Here is a 17,686-nt window from a genome sequence, read left to right on the forward strand (position 1 = left end):
AGTTAGAAGCTTCTTTAGATATTCAGGATATGAATGTAAAGGAGGCAGTCTAATCTGACCTTTTTGACAACAACGTGTAAATTCATTATTTGTATTGCCAGTTGTTTCTTCTGTGAAGTTAAGTGAATGACAATGATTGCAAATGACATTCATTAATCCCAATGAATTTTCCTCAATAGTGGATTCCTTATTGAAGGCGCTTTCAGCCATTTGGCGTAAGCGTTTAACAGGTGTGTGGTGTTGATGTCCGCGATGGGCATGTTTTTCTTTTTGCGTTTGATTGCCTTTTTGTTGCATGTCCATTATTTGTGACGCGCTATTTTATTCTTTTTTTTTATTCGCCTCGGCTTTGCGCAAAGTCCGTTTCAGTCTACGCCGTGCATTGTTTGTATCGAGCCTTGTCCGTTTTTGTATGTCGGTCATTTGAGCTTGTTGCTTTTCGCGTCTTGCTTTTTTTTTTTCCTGTCAGTTCATTTGCGCATTGTTCACGTCTCTGTTCATTTATTCTGTCTCTTCGCTCCCTTTTTTGTATGTCTGATACGCGAGCTCTTTCGGTTTGAAATCGTGCTTCTTTCGATGCAGCACTTTGACACGTGAATCGTTTTGTACCCGTGACCGTGTATTCATGACTTGTTTCTTTCTCAGCATGCGAAATATGGATAAGTAATAAGGAGGATCGCACTCACTGTTAATATGTATCCTTTTCTGCAGTTGAACGGTTAATAGTGCTTTATTGAAAGGACATCCACCTATGCTGACACCTACTATGCTGCCTAGTGTGAAGGTGTTGACGTTCACTTTAGAATATGTGGCTTTGGGTGTCACTTCTTATGGATGTGTGTGTGTGTGGGGGGGGGGGGGGGTTGTTGTTGCACGAGCGGCTTTTTTCTTTTTGTGTTCCTGTGTCTTGTTTGAATCCCCCTCTTTGTGTGTGTCCCGTCCCTTGCTTGTAGGGTCTGTGGGGTGGTTTTGTGTTCTTTTTTTTTGTCTTCCATGGGCTTGTTGAATCCCCCTCTTGGTGTGTGTCCCGTCCCGTCCAGTGCCTGTAGGGTGGGGGGGTGGTGTGGTCGTGCCTTGCTGTTGTGCGCTCGTCTGTTCTTTTTTTTTGGTGTGTTTAGTTTTGTGTGCAATGTGTTTCGTGCTTTGCCCGCGTTTTACTACTTTTTTATGTGCCTTTTCCTTTTTTCGTTTTGCCTCATTTCTGTGACTACTTTTTGTATGTGCTCACTCCTTTTTTCTTTGGTCTCGTCCGCCTCTCGCGGCCCCTCATCCGCCTTTGTCGCCCTCTTTTGTCCGCCTTTCTCCGACTCTCGCGGACTCTTTTGCGCCTGCGCCTCTCGCGGACCCTCATCCGCCTCTCTCGCCCTCTTTTGTCCGCCTTTCTCGGCTCCTCAGCCGACTCTCGCGGACTCTTTTTGCGCCTGCGCAGTATGTCTTTTTGCAGCTACGGCCCATTGCCGGATGTGCCAGCGTCCATCATCCGGTTTAGCATTCTCGGTTAGTAATATGGATGTTCGTTTTTTTTAAACAACAAAAGCAATTTTAGATCATATAAACTTCAATAAAACAAGTATTTACTTTCATTACATTTATTTCTAAAGCCACCAACAGTGTCATCGTCACACACCCTAAATGTTTGAAAAGCAAAAAGAATTGGCAATTCTTACACAATGCTTATGATACATAATATAAACAACACCTAAAACATTTGGGAATTTAAAAATGCAAAGCATCATGCGAGGCAAATGAAGGTGCATGCAGTATGAAGGACGAGCTTCATTCTGCAACACTGCCCACCAGAAGGTCCCAAAATATCTCGTTTATCAGTTTGTCCGGTTTTTTTTTTTTTGTAACAATATCCAATATTCATGTGCACAGAAATATTCCGATATAAAAATCTAAATACAGGCTACTAAAGGATAAGTAGTACTTACTGTATGATGCTGGCTGGCAACCCTACAACACTGCACCACAGTCATCATCTGGTTATCTAATGATAATAAAAACAGGACAAAAGACAGTAACACTAGACACACACAAAAGGGGAAAACATTCCAGTCCATTTGCTGTATTGGATATCAGTACAAAGCCACTGTCTGAAGAATGTAAACCACTAATGACTGGCGAAGAAATAAATAAACGAAGAAATGGCTATTCAGTGGTGAAAAAAAAAAAGGCTATAAAAATATGAAATGGTTTGGCTTGGGTTACTTCTGTAAATCAAGAACCCAACAGTCTCTGAGCACCGAGTGGCTTTGATGTGGCTACAAAGGTTGAGGGTCAAGGCTACCACCCCATCACAAGCAAATGGACTAAAATTCTACCGGGTAAGTGCAGAAGAAGTGAGGCAGGAGTGGCTGCCCCTTCCTTACAATGCAATACTCATGCTTATCATCTTCATGAAAGTACAGGGTTGAAAAGATGATCCGCGTTAGACATGAATTTACCAGAAGGAGAAAGCAACCAAATTAAACACACTGCCATTTCATGTCAAAGTGTCGACCGTCACCGGCTTTAAGAACTCCTTGCCTGAAATTGTCTTTTTATATAGTTGACCGCACAGGTGATGCGTAATGAAGTGCAAAAAGAAGAAGAAAAAATCTCCATTTCCTCTGTGGGTATGTCAGAAGTCAAAAGGCTTTTATTTATGAAATGAACCGTATAATCTCCGGTTTGATGGGTAGGATAAGTAAGGGAGAGGGAAAAAAAAAAATCTAGTCAGTAGACGTGGGTCGTGTTAGCTGGATATTTATTGGGCGGTCTCCTTTAAGCATTGAAATATTTCTCTGTACATTTTCTTCATCCAGTTCTTCTTTAGAAATTTCCTGATCTGAAACAAAGAGGGCACTGCCAGGATCACGAGGGGGGAAAAACGATGACAACCCCATCCACTTCATTTATTTGGGTGTATTGTAAGCCAAGTGTCTCTGATTCATGGGGTTATCCGGAGACTTCATCCATTCTTTCTTGAGCAGTTGCTTAAGTTGGGACAGGCGCATGTTGGGATTTTCCTGTTTGAGCCGAGGCATGTTCACTTCCTCGAAGGCAGTAAAGGCAGCTTTCATCCTCCGCTCAGGGTGCCGATCGACGAGCTGATCTGCCACGCTGAAAAGGACAAAATAAAGGTGGAGAGAAGTCAGAGATGGGCGGCGTGCATTTGATGGATTCATGTGAATCACATACTGTATGAAAAATTAATGTCCAACAGAAAAGACTGCATACTGACAAAAAGAATTAATGTGTGTGTGCATATAATAATAAATAATAATTCTTTGCACGCTTTTCTCACTACTCAAAGCGCTCAGCAATTGCAGGTTAAGGGCCTTGCTTAAGGGCGCAACACAGCAGAGTCCCTTTTGGCATTTTACAGGATTCGAACCAGCAGCCTTCCGATTGCCAGTGCTGATCCCTAGCCTCAGAGCCACCACTCCGCCATATATAAATATGTATATGTGTAGTTTTATACCCTGCATCTGACTGCATATTTCTTGCACTCAACTGCTGATCGGCATGATGGTTCCTCATGGGGGTGCTTAGTGATTATAGCTGCGGCACACACCAAGCTTACAAACACATTTTTTTTAGAGTTGCAGTGAAAGCAGGGATTTTGCTGAAGTAAATACTGTAATAAACCTTTCATCTGCGTAGAATATGATTTGGTAAATTACACACAGATAAAACATGAATAAAAATATACAACAAGAACAGTAATAATTATTCTCCAAACAACCTCCAGAAGTTTACCAAAAATGTTAAAAATATGTGCCACTTATATTTATATAGTATAAGTATGATTTTAATATGCATCGTTTTGTATAGTATTTTACACACTCCAGGACACCATGAAATATCAGGAGATTTTAAATTTAAATCTGGCTCTTCTGCCAAGAAACAAAAACTGAGTCATCTCTGGTTCTCCCAGCAGGACAATGACCCAAAATATATGTCCAAATCAACACAACAATGGTTAAAATCAAGCTTCCAGCTGTGGACATCTCAGTCCATGGACCTAAACCCCATTGAGAGCCTGTGGAGCGATCTGAAGAGGAGAGGGTACAAGGGAGGTCCTAGGACCCTCGACAATCTAGAGCAGTGCTCCACAACCTTTTCTCACATAGGACACACCAAAGTTCTTCCTAGAATTCCGCGGCACGTCAAAAGCTAAAATATATAGCAGTGGCGTAGCTAGGGCGGGATCGGTCCGCTCCGAGCACCAGCTATTTAGGGGCGTCCAAACTACGGTAGTTTCCTTTTTTTTTTTTGTTCCTTGAGGAGGCGCAAAAAAAAATTTCATTCAGCTTTAGGGCGTCAAATTTTTCACCGCCCGGGCAACATGATCTCCAGCTACGCCACTGATATATAGATATTAATTTAATACACAAATTGTACAATAAATTTTCATTTTTTATTGTAAGTATACATTTATTATAAGTATACATACATAAAAACTATACTATATTTACTTTTATGCAATCTTAATAATTATTATAACATAATGACTGATTAATGTGATACCTGCGCTTGTTTCAATGAACACAAAAGTTTTATATTCGGCTCAATATTTGACAGCGCAACCCGAAGTTCTTGGTCAAGATCTTTTAAGCATGACCGCTTATCATTTTTAATTAACACAAGAGTTGTTTGTCTTTTTGGCGTAACTGGGATGGTTTGAATTCAGATGGCGATTTAGTTTACTGGGTGCCATTGCCTTGTTTGATAGCTGATCGCCGCAAATGATGCATTGTGGCTTTGGAGCCGTTTCGTCACCACACCACGAGAATCCATATCGAATGTAGTCTTCGTTGTATTTCCTTTTCACAATCTTCTTTGGGGCGGCACGGTGGCGCAGTGGGTAGCGCTGCTGCCTTGCAGTTGGGAGACCTGGGGACCTGGGTTCGCTTCCCGGGTCCTCCCTGCGTGGAGTTTGCATGTTCTCCCCGTGTCTGTGTGGGTTTCCTCCGGGCGCTCCAGTTTCCTCCCACAGTCCAAAGACATGCAGGTTAGGTGGATTGGTGATTCTAAATTGGCCCTAGTGTGTGCTTGGTGTGTGGGTGTGTTTGTGTGTGTCCTGCGGTGGGTTGGCACCCTGCCCGGGATTGGTTCCTGCCTTGTGCCCTGTGTTGGCTGGGATTGGCTCCAGCAGACCCCCGTGACCCTGTGTTCGGATTCAGCGGGTTGGAAAATGGATGGATGGATGGACAATCTTCTTTGTTTTTTTTTTTTTTGCAACACTTGTGCTGGGTTCTTCATTATCTGTACGTGAAGACGAATCTTTTCCACGTAAAAATTTATCCATATTTAAAGGGGTATAAAACTAAATATGAATCACACGAAGAACGTTAACCATACACAATTCAGAAACACAGCTAATAGTAATGAATGATAACTACTGTCGCAAGACGAGTGAATGCGACGTAGCACGACTAATACGTCGGCTTGAATTGAATCTAGGTGAGGGCACGGAGCGCTCTGCTTATCAAAGCATACTACGGAGTTGTCTGGCGACTACGTAGGGCCTACGTCGTAGGCGCCAGGTGCCAGGCAATGGGATTTATTATTTCAGAGAAATGACACACAAAATTATGAAACCTTTAAAAGGCTACTTACGCGAATATTTCATTGCACGTATTCTCGTTATTGTGTTTCTAAGGAGGACAATTGAAATATTATTTAGTTAGAAAATTGTCTTATTTGACCGCGTCACACCTGTATCGGCTCAAGGCACACCAGTGTGCCGTGGCACACCGGTTGCGGAGCACTGATCTAGAGCATAGGCTCTTAAACTATGGGATGCATGCTGTCTAAAAAAAGGGTCGCGAAGGGTCATGATTCACAATTTTGAACTCAACGGGAAAGGGTAGTGTACTGTTAGCCAAGTGTCCTGTGGAGGATCGCTGCAGGCAGTTTAAGCAAACACTATCGGCCCATTTCGACATGCGTTGGTGATTATCCAAGGGGGAAGGAATCTCCTCCCAAGACATCCCAAATGGTGACTGCTGGCAGGAAGACTGAAGGCAGTGATTCTCCAAGAACAACAAATCCCCCTGACTCAAACAGGGTGCCAGTCCATTGCAGGGCGAATTACACAAAGCCACACACACATAAACATGGGCCAATTAACCCTTATTAATCCACCTAACCTGCATGTCTTTGGACAGCAAGAGGAAACCCACCCAGACACGGGGAGCACATGCAAGGAGGACATGGGATACAAACCCACCCGTCTCCTTACTGTGAGGCAGCAGTGCTACACATTGTACCACCATGCCACCTCCACTAATATATATATATATATATATATATATGTGTGTGTGTGTATGTAAAATGTCAATCAATAGATACATAGATATTAAAGGCACTATATTTTAGACAGACATGAAAAGCACTATATGATAGATAGATAGATAGATAGATAGATAGATAGATAGATAGATAGATAGATAGAGAGTAGTTGGCAGGATTAGACAGACAGACACAGACAGAGTAGTTGGCAGGATTAGACAGACAGATAGATATTAAAGGCACTATATTACAGACAGACAAACAGATGCCCTAGAGCAGGGGTGGCAACCTCCAGTCCTGGAGGGCCGCTATGACTGCAGGTTTTCATTCTAACCATCTTCTTCATTAGTTTTTGCTGCTAATTAACTTCTTTTGCCTTAATTTTAATTAACTCGATTCAGGCCCCTTAGTTGTTTCTTTTTCTTTAATTAGCTGCCAAACAATAATGAGACACAAAACATGGTGCCACATGACCAGCTCACCTGTGCCCATCACATAATATCTGAAAATAAAGAAAGGTGAAGGTCTCAGTAAGGTTGATCCCTTAGGTCCCCAAAACATTTTGACAGTGTTCTTAGAAAAAACAGAAAATCAATAGTTTTGGAAATGTCTGTTGTGTCCGAATGAGAGCAGCGACAAGCCATAGAATTAAATAATGAGTTTAATTAACAGCAAGAATTGACTTCTCATTAAGAAACTGGTTGGAGTGAAATTAGTTGGACTTTGAAGCCCCAATTTAGCTGGTCAACTGTTGACTTGTTTCACATTTGATTTCTGTTTGGCTGTCATTTAATGAAGTAAATAATTAATTGAGAGCACTGAATCCTTAAAAACAGGGCTATTAAAATGAAGTGAAAAAGATGTTAATTAGCAGTGAAAACAGGTCACTGATTAGGAAAAGGGTCAGAATGAAAACCTGCAGCCAATGCGGCACTCCAGGACTGGAGTTTGCCACCCCTGTCATAGAGGATGGTTGGGTGTCCCACCCAGGGTGGAGGTGTAGTCCTTACTCGGCTGGGATACCATAATGGAAGGATGGACTAAATGTGGGCTATACCATGCCAGAATGTTTTATGTTTCCCGTCCTGAGTGGGATCCCCAAAGATTACAAGAACCAGGAGGGAGCAGTTTATCCCCCACTTTAATAGATATCAGTGTCCCTCGTGTAGAATCCCAGTTTTGACACCTGCAGGGCTAAATGGGAGTTGGAATCCGGAGGTGCAGCCCGGTAGGGGTCTCTGGAAGATGATAAAGGGTGCTGCTAGGGGAAGACCTCCCTGGCTTTCTCATAACCTGAAAGTGTTCCCAACTGGCTATATCACATCACCGGAAGTACTTCTGTGTCCTCAATAAAGGAGACTGCAAGGCCTTGTTGAGGCGAGTCCAGGCTGGGAGGAAGAAAGGTAGCAATCATCTTGGAGGAGTGGAAGTAGAGCAGTAGACAGAGAAGAAGAGTGAAAGAAGGACAGACAACCTGTTTATTGTTTGTACAAGGTATTCTTGCAATAAATACCCTTTTATTTGAATGTGGAACCGATTTGTGTGCTCGTGAATGGGGTTTGGGGCTCAGTGGTGCCCCCTAGCCTTCACGACAGATAGACAGATATTCCCAGCACCCTTGGCCAAATTACATATTTTGTTAAAAGCTGAGGTTCAAAACAGTTATTACAACGTCAAGATGACAAATTAAAACAATGGCATTTTTATAATAATGTTAACATACAATTACGATTTTTTTTGATGAACTAAAAAATATTAACAAATAAAAGTAAATATGACATTTTGAAAAGTTTGGACAACCTACGAATTCAGTACTTACTAACACCTCATTTGTCACAAATTGTGGCTTGCAAGTGTTGTTACAGTCAGCAAGGAAATTACGAATTTTTGTTTTGGACTTTTTATCTTGTTCTTCCTTGATATTTAAATTCTATTTTTACATCTTTTTTTCTGTTCATGCTTGATCCACTTTTTATGATGATGATGTTGTTTATGATTAACATTTGCATTATTCTGTTTTTTTAACTAGTTCTGCATATAATTTTATGTATAAGTATCCATGCCGGTGTTAACATGTTCTTTGTGCTTTGTGTGTGGTTCTCCAAAGTGGGGGGGGGGGGCACCTGTTTATTGGCATCAAGAGCTTGCCATCAGTCCCCTACTGTGGTGCTGCGTGTGAGGGGTCTCTGGTAGTACGGGACAGGCTTGTGGGTGTGGGTTGCTACAAAGCCATGAGACTGTCTAGTGTTCAGTGGGGAAACAAGTGGATTGTTTATTTAATATGCAGGCACAACTGGCTCTACTATTCCTCACTGACACTCCAAAGATTGTTAAGAAAAGCATTTGCACACACAAAGGTATAAAAGAAGCCTAAATAGAGAAAGTAAAAAGAATCATGATAAAGAAAGAAAAAGAGAGAAAAAAGTAAATCAAGAATGAGAAAAATTGGCAAAGAGCAGGGAGAAGATCAGGATTGTAAGCCAGTGGAATGGACAGGTGAGGGAGTGAGGAGAACAGCATTCCAGAAGCGGGTCAATCTCACTGAGTAATTTGGTTAAGCAGGAGCGATTGAGAGCTCCAGGGGTCCTGCAGGACCGAAGGCAGGAGGGCAGGACGATGGACACACTGTCTCCGAGTATCCCACTACTATTGGTGGGGTGTGTTTGGGGTGGACAGGAATAGGAGTTCAGGGGTCTGCTAAGTAACTTTGTGGGATGGTGTCGGTCACACCAACTGCTTTTGAACATTTTCAAAACTAAGGAGATGGTCTTGGATTACCATAGGTCCTGAGACCGGTGTCCTTTGAAAGGATTGATGTGGAGTGGGGTTCAAGACCTATAAAATACCTTGGAGTGCAGTTGGATGACACGCTGGACTAGTCAGAAAACACAAAGGCTGTGTTCAGGAAGGGGCAAAGCCAGCTCTATTTTTTGAGGAGGCTGGGCTCCTTTAACATATGCAAGAAACTCCAGCAGATGTTCTATCAGTCGGTGGTTGCCAGCACTCTCTTCTATGCTGTGGTGTGCTGCAGCGGTAGCTTGAAGGAGAGAGATGCTGAGCGTACTGACAAGCTGATCATGCGAGCAGGATCTGTGGTTAGTATAGAAATTGACTCGCTGGTGACAGAAACAGAGAGCAGGACACTATGCAAGCTACTGTCTATTACGGACAGTGAACATCACCCACTATACATCACCATAATTAAGCAGAGAAGTTTGTTTAGTGGTAGGCTACTATCACAGAACTGCATTATAGATAGATACAAAAGATCTTTTGTGCCCTGAACCATTAGAATCTTTAACTCTTCCTAGCAAAGGAGTTTGGGAATGGGTGGTTGAGTTCTGGCCCTGATGCTACTTCTCTGCTCATACACTATACCGGGTGTCCCAAAAAGAATATCAGAGTTTTAAAGAGTTTTTTTTAGCTTGGCGCCCATTCATCGGAGACTGCAGAGTAACCTAGAGGCGTCTTGAGGAATTAATCTAGTTTCATTTCGTTGCCGGTAGATGGTGCTAGTGCTTATCAAAAAGCTAACAGTGTGTTGTTTCGATTAGTTACGTTTGCAGTTATGGCTGTGCCACCACAAAAGGCTTTTTGCGTTTGCGAATTCGCCAGAACTCAATCAGTTGTTACTGTGCAGCGAGCATTTCATCAAAAATATGGGACTGACCCTCCGAATGACAATAACATCTGTCGATGGTACCGGCAATTTCGGGATAATGGGTGTATCTGCAAAGGAAAAGCAACGGGCGATCTCGAACTTCCTCCTCTGCTGAGAATGTCGCCCGAGTGAAAACTGCGTTCACTCGGAGCCCATCGAAATCAGTTCGACGAGCAAGTCATGAGTTACAGATACCAAAGTCAAGTGTATGGAGAATTCTCCGACGCCGGTTAATTATGAAACCGTATCGTCTGCAGTTGGTTCAGGCCCTTAGACGAGGGGATAAGACGCGTTGAGTTGAGTTTTCAACTTTCACCCAGCAAAATTTGGAGACCAATGAAGATTTTTGTTCCATGATTATCTTCAGTGATGAGGCCACGTTTCACATTAGTGGGAAGGTCATAATGTACGAATCTGGGGTGAAGAAAACCCTCATGCAGTTATTGAACATGAACGAGACTCCCCCAAGACTAACGTTTTTTGCACAATTTCCAAGTCGAAAGTTTACGGGCCTTCCTTTTTTGAAGGAGCCACAGTAACAGGGGCTGTGTATCTGCAAATGCTGCAACATTGGCTGTTTCCTCAATTGGAAGATCAAGAACCAGCCGATTTCATTTTTCAACAGGATGGGGCACCTTGATCTGGGAATCAAGATTTGTCACTCCACCATTGGCCTCCAAGATCCCCAGATATCACCCCATGTGACTTTTTCCTTTGGGGATACGTCAAAGGATTAGTGTTCCAACCACCAATGCCCTACAACTTTGGACGAAATGAAGTTGAAGATAATGGCTGCCATTCAGAGCATCAATCCTGATATGTCAGAGACAGTTTGGCAGGAATTTGAATACCACCTCGATATTGTTACAGTTACTCGTGGGGGACAAATGGAACATTTAAGAACAATGTGGGAAACACGTGAATATAACAGTTTTTATATATGCTTGTATAATTCAATAAATATAGCTCTTTGAAACTCCGATACTCTTTTTGGGACACCCTGTATTAGCTAGGCACTACCTTTAATATCTCACCTCTGGGTCACTACTGTATATAAACTTTCAGAACGTGTCACTTTAAATATGTTACCCTGTCAGCTTAGACCATGTCTCTTTATTTTACTTTAATATTAACTTCGCTCGCCATATCCTGACCGAGAAAGCGCTATGCGACATTATGAAGAGTGGGGCCTGAACGCACCCCAAAGAGATGCGGCTGCTCCTCCAAAACTCCTCTGAAACGGTAATACAATGGGAAACAAATAACAGTTGTTATTTTTACCTCCTCTTTGCTCAATCAGCTGCTGCTGCTGTGCCATGTGATCTCATCTCGTGCGGTGCTCCGAACGTGTAAAAGCCTGTACAGCAGCTGTCCTTTTGTCTCACTGCCTTGTCTCTCTTCTCCCCCCAGACATCCTCAAACACTATTCGATCTCTTTTCGCTGTTCCGTTATTTTACCGAGTAATATTTTCCGTTTGTTCGCACTAATGCAATGTTTACTCTCATTTTTGTGAGACTTTCGAATTTTCCTACTTCCATGATCTCTAACCTGCTCTACATGTGTTTTACGGGACTTGTTCCAAAGGTTGTAAGTATGACGTGACTTGACCGTCTCGCGGGATGTGCAAGTGTCTCTCTTCAAAAGATCATGTCTCGTCGCAGGAAAAAAGGTCTCGTATTGTTGCTAGATTTTTTTTTTATAATAGAGAGATGACATTTGAGTATCTGTCACTTTAATATTATGTGCCACCTGTCACTTTGGTAGTATAGTAATATTTGCACAATTCCCATTACACTGGCATTATTGTTTACACCAGCTTGTGATTGCATTATTTGCAAAGTATTTGTTATTTGATATAATTCTTCGCTATCAGTTTCTCTCTGGATCAATAAAGTATCTCTCTCTCTCTCAATGGCGATTTACTGAGGTGGCTGTGATGTGAGTCAAAATGGGTATTGGGCTTGTCTGGGTCTCTCCCGTGCTGTGGAAACATGAGGGGTGAGCGGAGGTGGCAGGGGGTATTGCAGGAGCATGGGGTGTTTGGGCATCCTGATGTTAACAGTGTTTTAACCTTGATTTTACCTTTCTTGGATCAAGTTATTTATTTTGCTGATTTCCATTGGGTGTGACGAGGATGGACAGGATTAGAAATGAGGACATCAGAGGGTCAGCTCAAGTTGGACGGTTGGGAGACAAAGTCAAAGAGGCGAGATTGCGCTGGTTTGGACCATGTGCAGAGGAGAGATGCTGGGTATACTGGGAGAAGGGTGCCAAGGATAGAGCTGCCAGGTAAGAGGAGAAGAGGAAGACCTAAGCGAATGTTTATGGATGTGGTGACAGAGGACATGCAGGTGATGGGGGTGACAGAGCAAAATGATGAGGACAGGAAGAGATGGAAAAAGATGATCTGCTGTGGCGACTCCTAACGGGAGCAGCCGAAAGAAGAAGAAGAAGAAGAAGAAGGATCAAGTTATTTATTTATGGACTGATCTTTTAACTCCCACAGATGAGTAATGGGTTTTATTTATGAACACTGCCTTGCTGGATAAAAAAAAAAAAAGCACAATGCACATTTTCACTGATTTTGTTTTTTTTGATTCCTCACTGCACTAGCCCATCCCAGTCATTACTGTCAATGTCCCGAGTTCAAGAATATGCCAAGGCTGTGGGCAACCCAGGGATCACATGTATAAAGGCTGAGGAAGCACACAGCCTGTTGCGATTTAGTGAATGTGCTTTGTGATGTTGGCGAGTTCTGCTTTATCGGGCAAATAATTTTTTTTGAACTTCTGGATTATTATTAATGATATTATGAATCTGTATTGGGACATGTTTGCTCTGGATCGTCTATTTCAGGCAACTCTGTCTTTTGCCTTTTGTGCTCCTCAGAGCTTCCTTTGATTCAGAGCAATTTTGTAAAATAAATCTATTTTTATTTACAATGATTGTTTATCTAGTCTTTATGTTTTGCGAGCCCCAGTTTGATAGGTCCTTCCACTTATGGGGTCTTTTGAAACAGTTTTTGGGACTCCCTAGTTTACAACAAGATCACTTTCCAGCTGTGAGATATCCTATGGCTGTCACAGCATGTTTAAGATCTACCCACAGATTTTCAATGATGTTCAAGTTAGGGGACCATGAGAGCCATTCAAAACATTCATCTCATGTTTTTTAGGGTATTTCATAGCAATGTGTTTTGGATTGTCTTGGTATAGAAGCCATCCTTTGTTCAGCTTCAGGTTCCTGGCCGACGGTCTGACATTCTCCTTGAGGATTTCTTGATGTTCAGTGTAATCTATTCTTCCCTGTACTTGTACAGTGTATAATAGATTCACCTCCATACTTATGGTGTTCTTCTGTCAAATGCTGCTGCTTTCTTTCTTTGAATAAATCCTTTGTGACCAAAGATTTCAATTTAAACTTCATCTGTCTAAAGCACATGGTTTCAAAATCCCTTTCTGACTTTTGCAGATAATGTTTTTTGTGATGGTCACAGGTCAGGTTTCTTTCTGGTGGCTCTTCCACAATGGGCATGTCTACAGGAGAGCAGTGCACCATCATGCCATTCTCCACAGGTTCCTTGTAGTCACATGGGGGTTGTGGTTTGTTTTCCTGCACTGCATATAAGAAAGATGACAGACAGAATTGCTTGTTCTTTCAGACCTCCACGCTTTCCTTAGCTGTCTTATGACATTTCAAAATGTGGAAAATGCTACCTGAAAGCACTTTGATAATTTTTTACATTCTTCCTTTGTTTTGTAGGCAACAGTCAGCTGATTTTTCATGTTTTCAGCCAGATGATTAGGCGATTCCAAGGTTGGTGTTTGATTGCTGCGCAATTTCTTAAGAGTCAAAAAATTTACTGGACTCTTCAGCTGACAATTCCTTACGACAATTCTTGACCAGACTAATACTTAATCAGCTATGCCAGACCAGACTAATGAACTAACAAAGTTTTGAGACCTCACAACTAAAAGTTGTTTTATGTTTTTATTATGTCACTAGGTGTGTAAGCCCGTGCTGTAAAAAGCTAGGCGTCCTAGAACCTTTTGAAATTGTCAGGAAAAAAAATTGAAATGCAAAGATGTCAAGGTGATTGAAAGGAACTGCTCTGGGCATCTCTCTCCTAGGAGGTTTCGCCTTGCCGACGTGCTCGCATCGTTTGTGTATTAGCGGTGGGAAGAAATGTAAAAGGGATACCGTTTTGCAGATGTGCTCAACTAGATTCTGTATTAGCTGCTGTTGTGATGTAAGATTTTGCATCTAACTTGATAAAAATTTTGTATGTCTTTATTTGTAATTTAGGCAAAGCAATGTAATTTAGTGTTACATTAATGAGAAGTATTCACGTTTACCCCCCCCTTTAGGAATGGGTCTCTTTGAATTTTACGACAGAGTTGGGGGAGGACGTGCCTTAAACCAGTTTGGCGAGTGTTTCTCTGCTAAAGTCTTTCAACCCCCGCATGAAAGCCATAAAGACATATAGCTTTGGGGTTGGCAGGTGTGAAGATGTTCTATTCCCCCATTGGTCTGAAGTATGGCTGTTTGGAATTGGCTTGGATCAGAAGCTTTTAAGTACCATGACGTCCTATTGGCTCTAGGGGTTGGACAGAGAATCTACAAATCTGCTTACTCAACCACATTCTCTCTCTCTTACTAACCTCTGATCATGAAGAAGCATATCTCTCTTACCAAACTGATGAAGACCATAACACCATGAACTGAAGAAGACAACACAATGGAGAGCACAACTCGGCAGCCATATTGAGGCAGGCAATGCAGCCTGTTCTGAAGAAAGCTGAATGATGCTTTAACTAGAGACATTTTTAAATAACTACAAGTCTGTGTGCCGCCTGAAACTACACATCATCATTTAATAAGGTTGTATGGTAGCCAATATTCAAATGTACTTTGCATATTGTTATTATTTATGAATATTATCAATAATACATTATTTTATGTGTAACTTAACTCCTTCTTGTCTTTTTACTACACCTAATTGCCTGAGGTTATAGATATAGAAGGGAAGGTGGGGATAAGTTATATACTATAATACCTTATAAACAGTGGTAAGTCTGTGGGATTAGGCATTCTGACAAAGGCTACTTATTAATAATACAATACGGGAAAGTAGAGCCGCTAAAACAGCCGCTAAGTGAGTGACTCTCTCTTCTGAGGTTTCGCTTTGCCGACGTGCTGGCCTCGCTTGTGTATCCTTGGAGGTGGAAGCCCTTACCCTGACTCCACCTTTTACTTCCGGGCTAGACAGAGACACACACACTTCCACGCGTAGATGTTTATATACAAGATATGGCCAGAGTTGTCCAAACCTTAGCTTGGAACTGATATAGTTAGAGAGAAATCTGTGTGGCCTCATTAGAACGTCAAAACAGAGCAATTCACATTGGTCCACTGCTGTATCATTTTTGAAAGTATGTCTTCTGGTCAGTTCTTCTTGTCCTCTGATATGTCTGCCTTTTGTTCTTTTCTCAGCTTAAATGATTCCACGGGTCTTTAATTGTGCTGACTTTGGGTCTCTGAGGTGGCCAACCTAATCTTATTAGTGTTCAAACTGCAGACCTCTGCTCTAAGTAGATCTTAATTGTGTTTGGGGTCGTTACCGTGTTAAAAGATAACGTTTTCGCTAATAAGTTGTTTTCCCCAAAGGTATGGAAGAGGTCAATCAAAATTTAGGCACATATCTCAGCAGCCATCATTCCATCACTTTTGACCTGATCCTGTACACTGCTGACTGAAATGCAACCCCAGAACATAACAGAGCTTTGACTGTGCCACTCAGAAGCCTGCAGACAGCCCATTTGCGTACTTCTTGGCAACTCTTCAGATACGCTGGCATCTTCGCAAGACAAAAAGTTCAAATTTGGACCCATCACTCCATAAGATTTTTTGCTATATGTCCTCACAACATGCTTTATGAACTTTTCTATACGGCAGTCTCTTCTGCATGTTAGATTTCCTCAAGAATGGTTTCTCAGCTACAACAGACCCTACCAGAACCATGCAGCACTTCTTCAAATTCTGTTCCATTTTTCCTCAAAAACAGACCTTTGGCAGTTGTGGCCAAAAAGTTCAAAATTTAACTTCATTTGTTCACAGCACTCAGTTCGAAAATCCCTACCTTGTGAAGATGCTGTTTTGCACACCTGAAAGGACTTTTTTTGATGAGATTGCAGGTAAGGTTTCTTTTTGATGGCTCTTTCATACAGGCCACGTTTGCATAATAACGCAGTGCACCACCACTCCTTTCATGGCAGGTCCCTTGCCATCATTTGGAAGTTTTGCTTTGGCTTTCTGCTGTTCTGTCAGTTGTCTTGGTGTTCCAGATTGTGTCTTGAATACACTGGTTGCCCCTAACTATTATTCCTTAATGATGTTTTGGACCGTGAAAATCGCTAGCTCAAAGCGCTTTGACATCTGTTGTAACCCACGTGCACATAGCGGCCAACTTAAGGACTTGGGTGATATAATAGCCCACCACTCCAGGAGTTGGTGATGTGTAATAATGACTCTTCTCTTCCTATCTCTGCAGACTGGAAGACTGACAGCTTTACCACCACTGATGTCACTTCCGGCGTCCGGCCGCCCAGTCCCGCCTCTTCCTGCAGGACGCTTTCAAAGCCGGAAGATCCACCATCTTATATCGGTTTTGTTATGAACTTGCTTCTGAGAATTCATTTTTACAATTATTGTGTGTTTTCTTTACTTTAAAATATTCAGTTATACGGGGTTAACAGGGTGGTGCACAACACATCTTCATCATGGTCTTGTCTGTTCCCTTACATTGTTTATAGCATTTCCAAGCTTAGTAGACATCACTTATTTTAATTTTCAGATTCTCTTTAAGTTGCTTAGAACAGCCCACAACTGATGAGTGTTGCACAATGTTTGAAAAGTCAAACTATTTTGCAAGGCTATGTAATGGCAACTCTTGACCAGATCTAATGAGCTAAACCAGAGCAGACTAACAGCCTAGTGAGTTTTAAGACCTTAAAACTCAAAAGGTGTTCAAACGTTTACTCTTACATGTTTTTTTTTCCACTTCATCCGATAAAATGTAACCATACATTAGCAAATGGAACCATACATTACACTTTATAAAAATGGCACTGTTTTAGTGTATTTGTTGTCAAAGTTGTATTTACTCTTCTTTACTTCAGATGTCAACAAAATATGTAATTTGGCCAGAGGGGTCCACACTTTTGCATGAAACTGTATTTGATTACAACAGAAAAATCAAGAAAACTAGAGAAAAGCTCAAGCTCAATCAGACTCAGGGATAATGTGCAAGTTGTACCCAGACTGCAACAGGGCACAGAATTTGCACCTCAGATGCTTAATTCCTGAGGCAATGGCGCCGATATTGCTCCTTCATGACACCCCTTGCCGTTTAAATTAAACTCTAGTATTACACCAAAACTAATTTTAGTATAATTAGGGGCCAACCCCCCAACCTGTGCTACACGCCAGCCACTTCATGCCTCTGCCACTCGTGTGTGCACTTTCACCAAACAACAAATCTTTTAATTCGCCTGAATAAACCTCTTCATTGGGAAGAAACACTACTTTTCCCTGATGGCAACATGAATTAGACAATCTACAAGTCTCCGACTTAAAGTATAAATCTGATCAATATATTCAATCTCTTTTCGCTGTTCTGTTATTTCACGGAGTAATAATTTCCGTTTGTTTGCGCTAATACAATCTTTACTATCATTTTTTTG

The 17,686-nt window shown here is 41.8% G+C and overlaps 1 protein-coding gene across 2 annotated transcripts in view; it reads right to left on the reverse strand.

Moving 5' to 3' along the window:
• Positions 1-1,573: 1,573 nt before the first annotated feature.
• Positions 1,574-17,686, reverse strand: part of ccdc124 (coiled-coil domain containing 124) — an 83,374-nt gene continuing 67,261 nt past the window's right edge. For both annotated transcript variants that reach the window (XM_028816586.2, XM_028816587.2), the window contains exon 5: positions 1,574-3,105. In XM_028816586.2, coding sequence (XP_028672419.1) covers positions 2,898-3,105 — 208 coding nt within the window. In that variant the 3' untranslated portion in view covers positions 1,574-2,897. The remainder of the gene's footprint in view (positions 3,106-17,686) is intronic.

This window comes from Erpetoichthys calabaricus, chromosome 12 (genome assembly GCF_900747795.2).
Source record: "Erpetoichthys calabaricus chromosome 12, fErpCal1.3, whole genome shotgun sequence".
Taxonomy (NCBI): domain Eukaryota; kingdom Metazoa; phylum Chordata; class Cladistia; order Polypteriformes; family Polypteridae; genus Erpetoichthys; species Erpetoichthys calabaricus.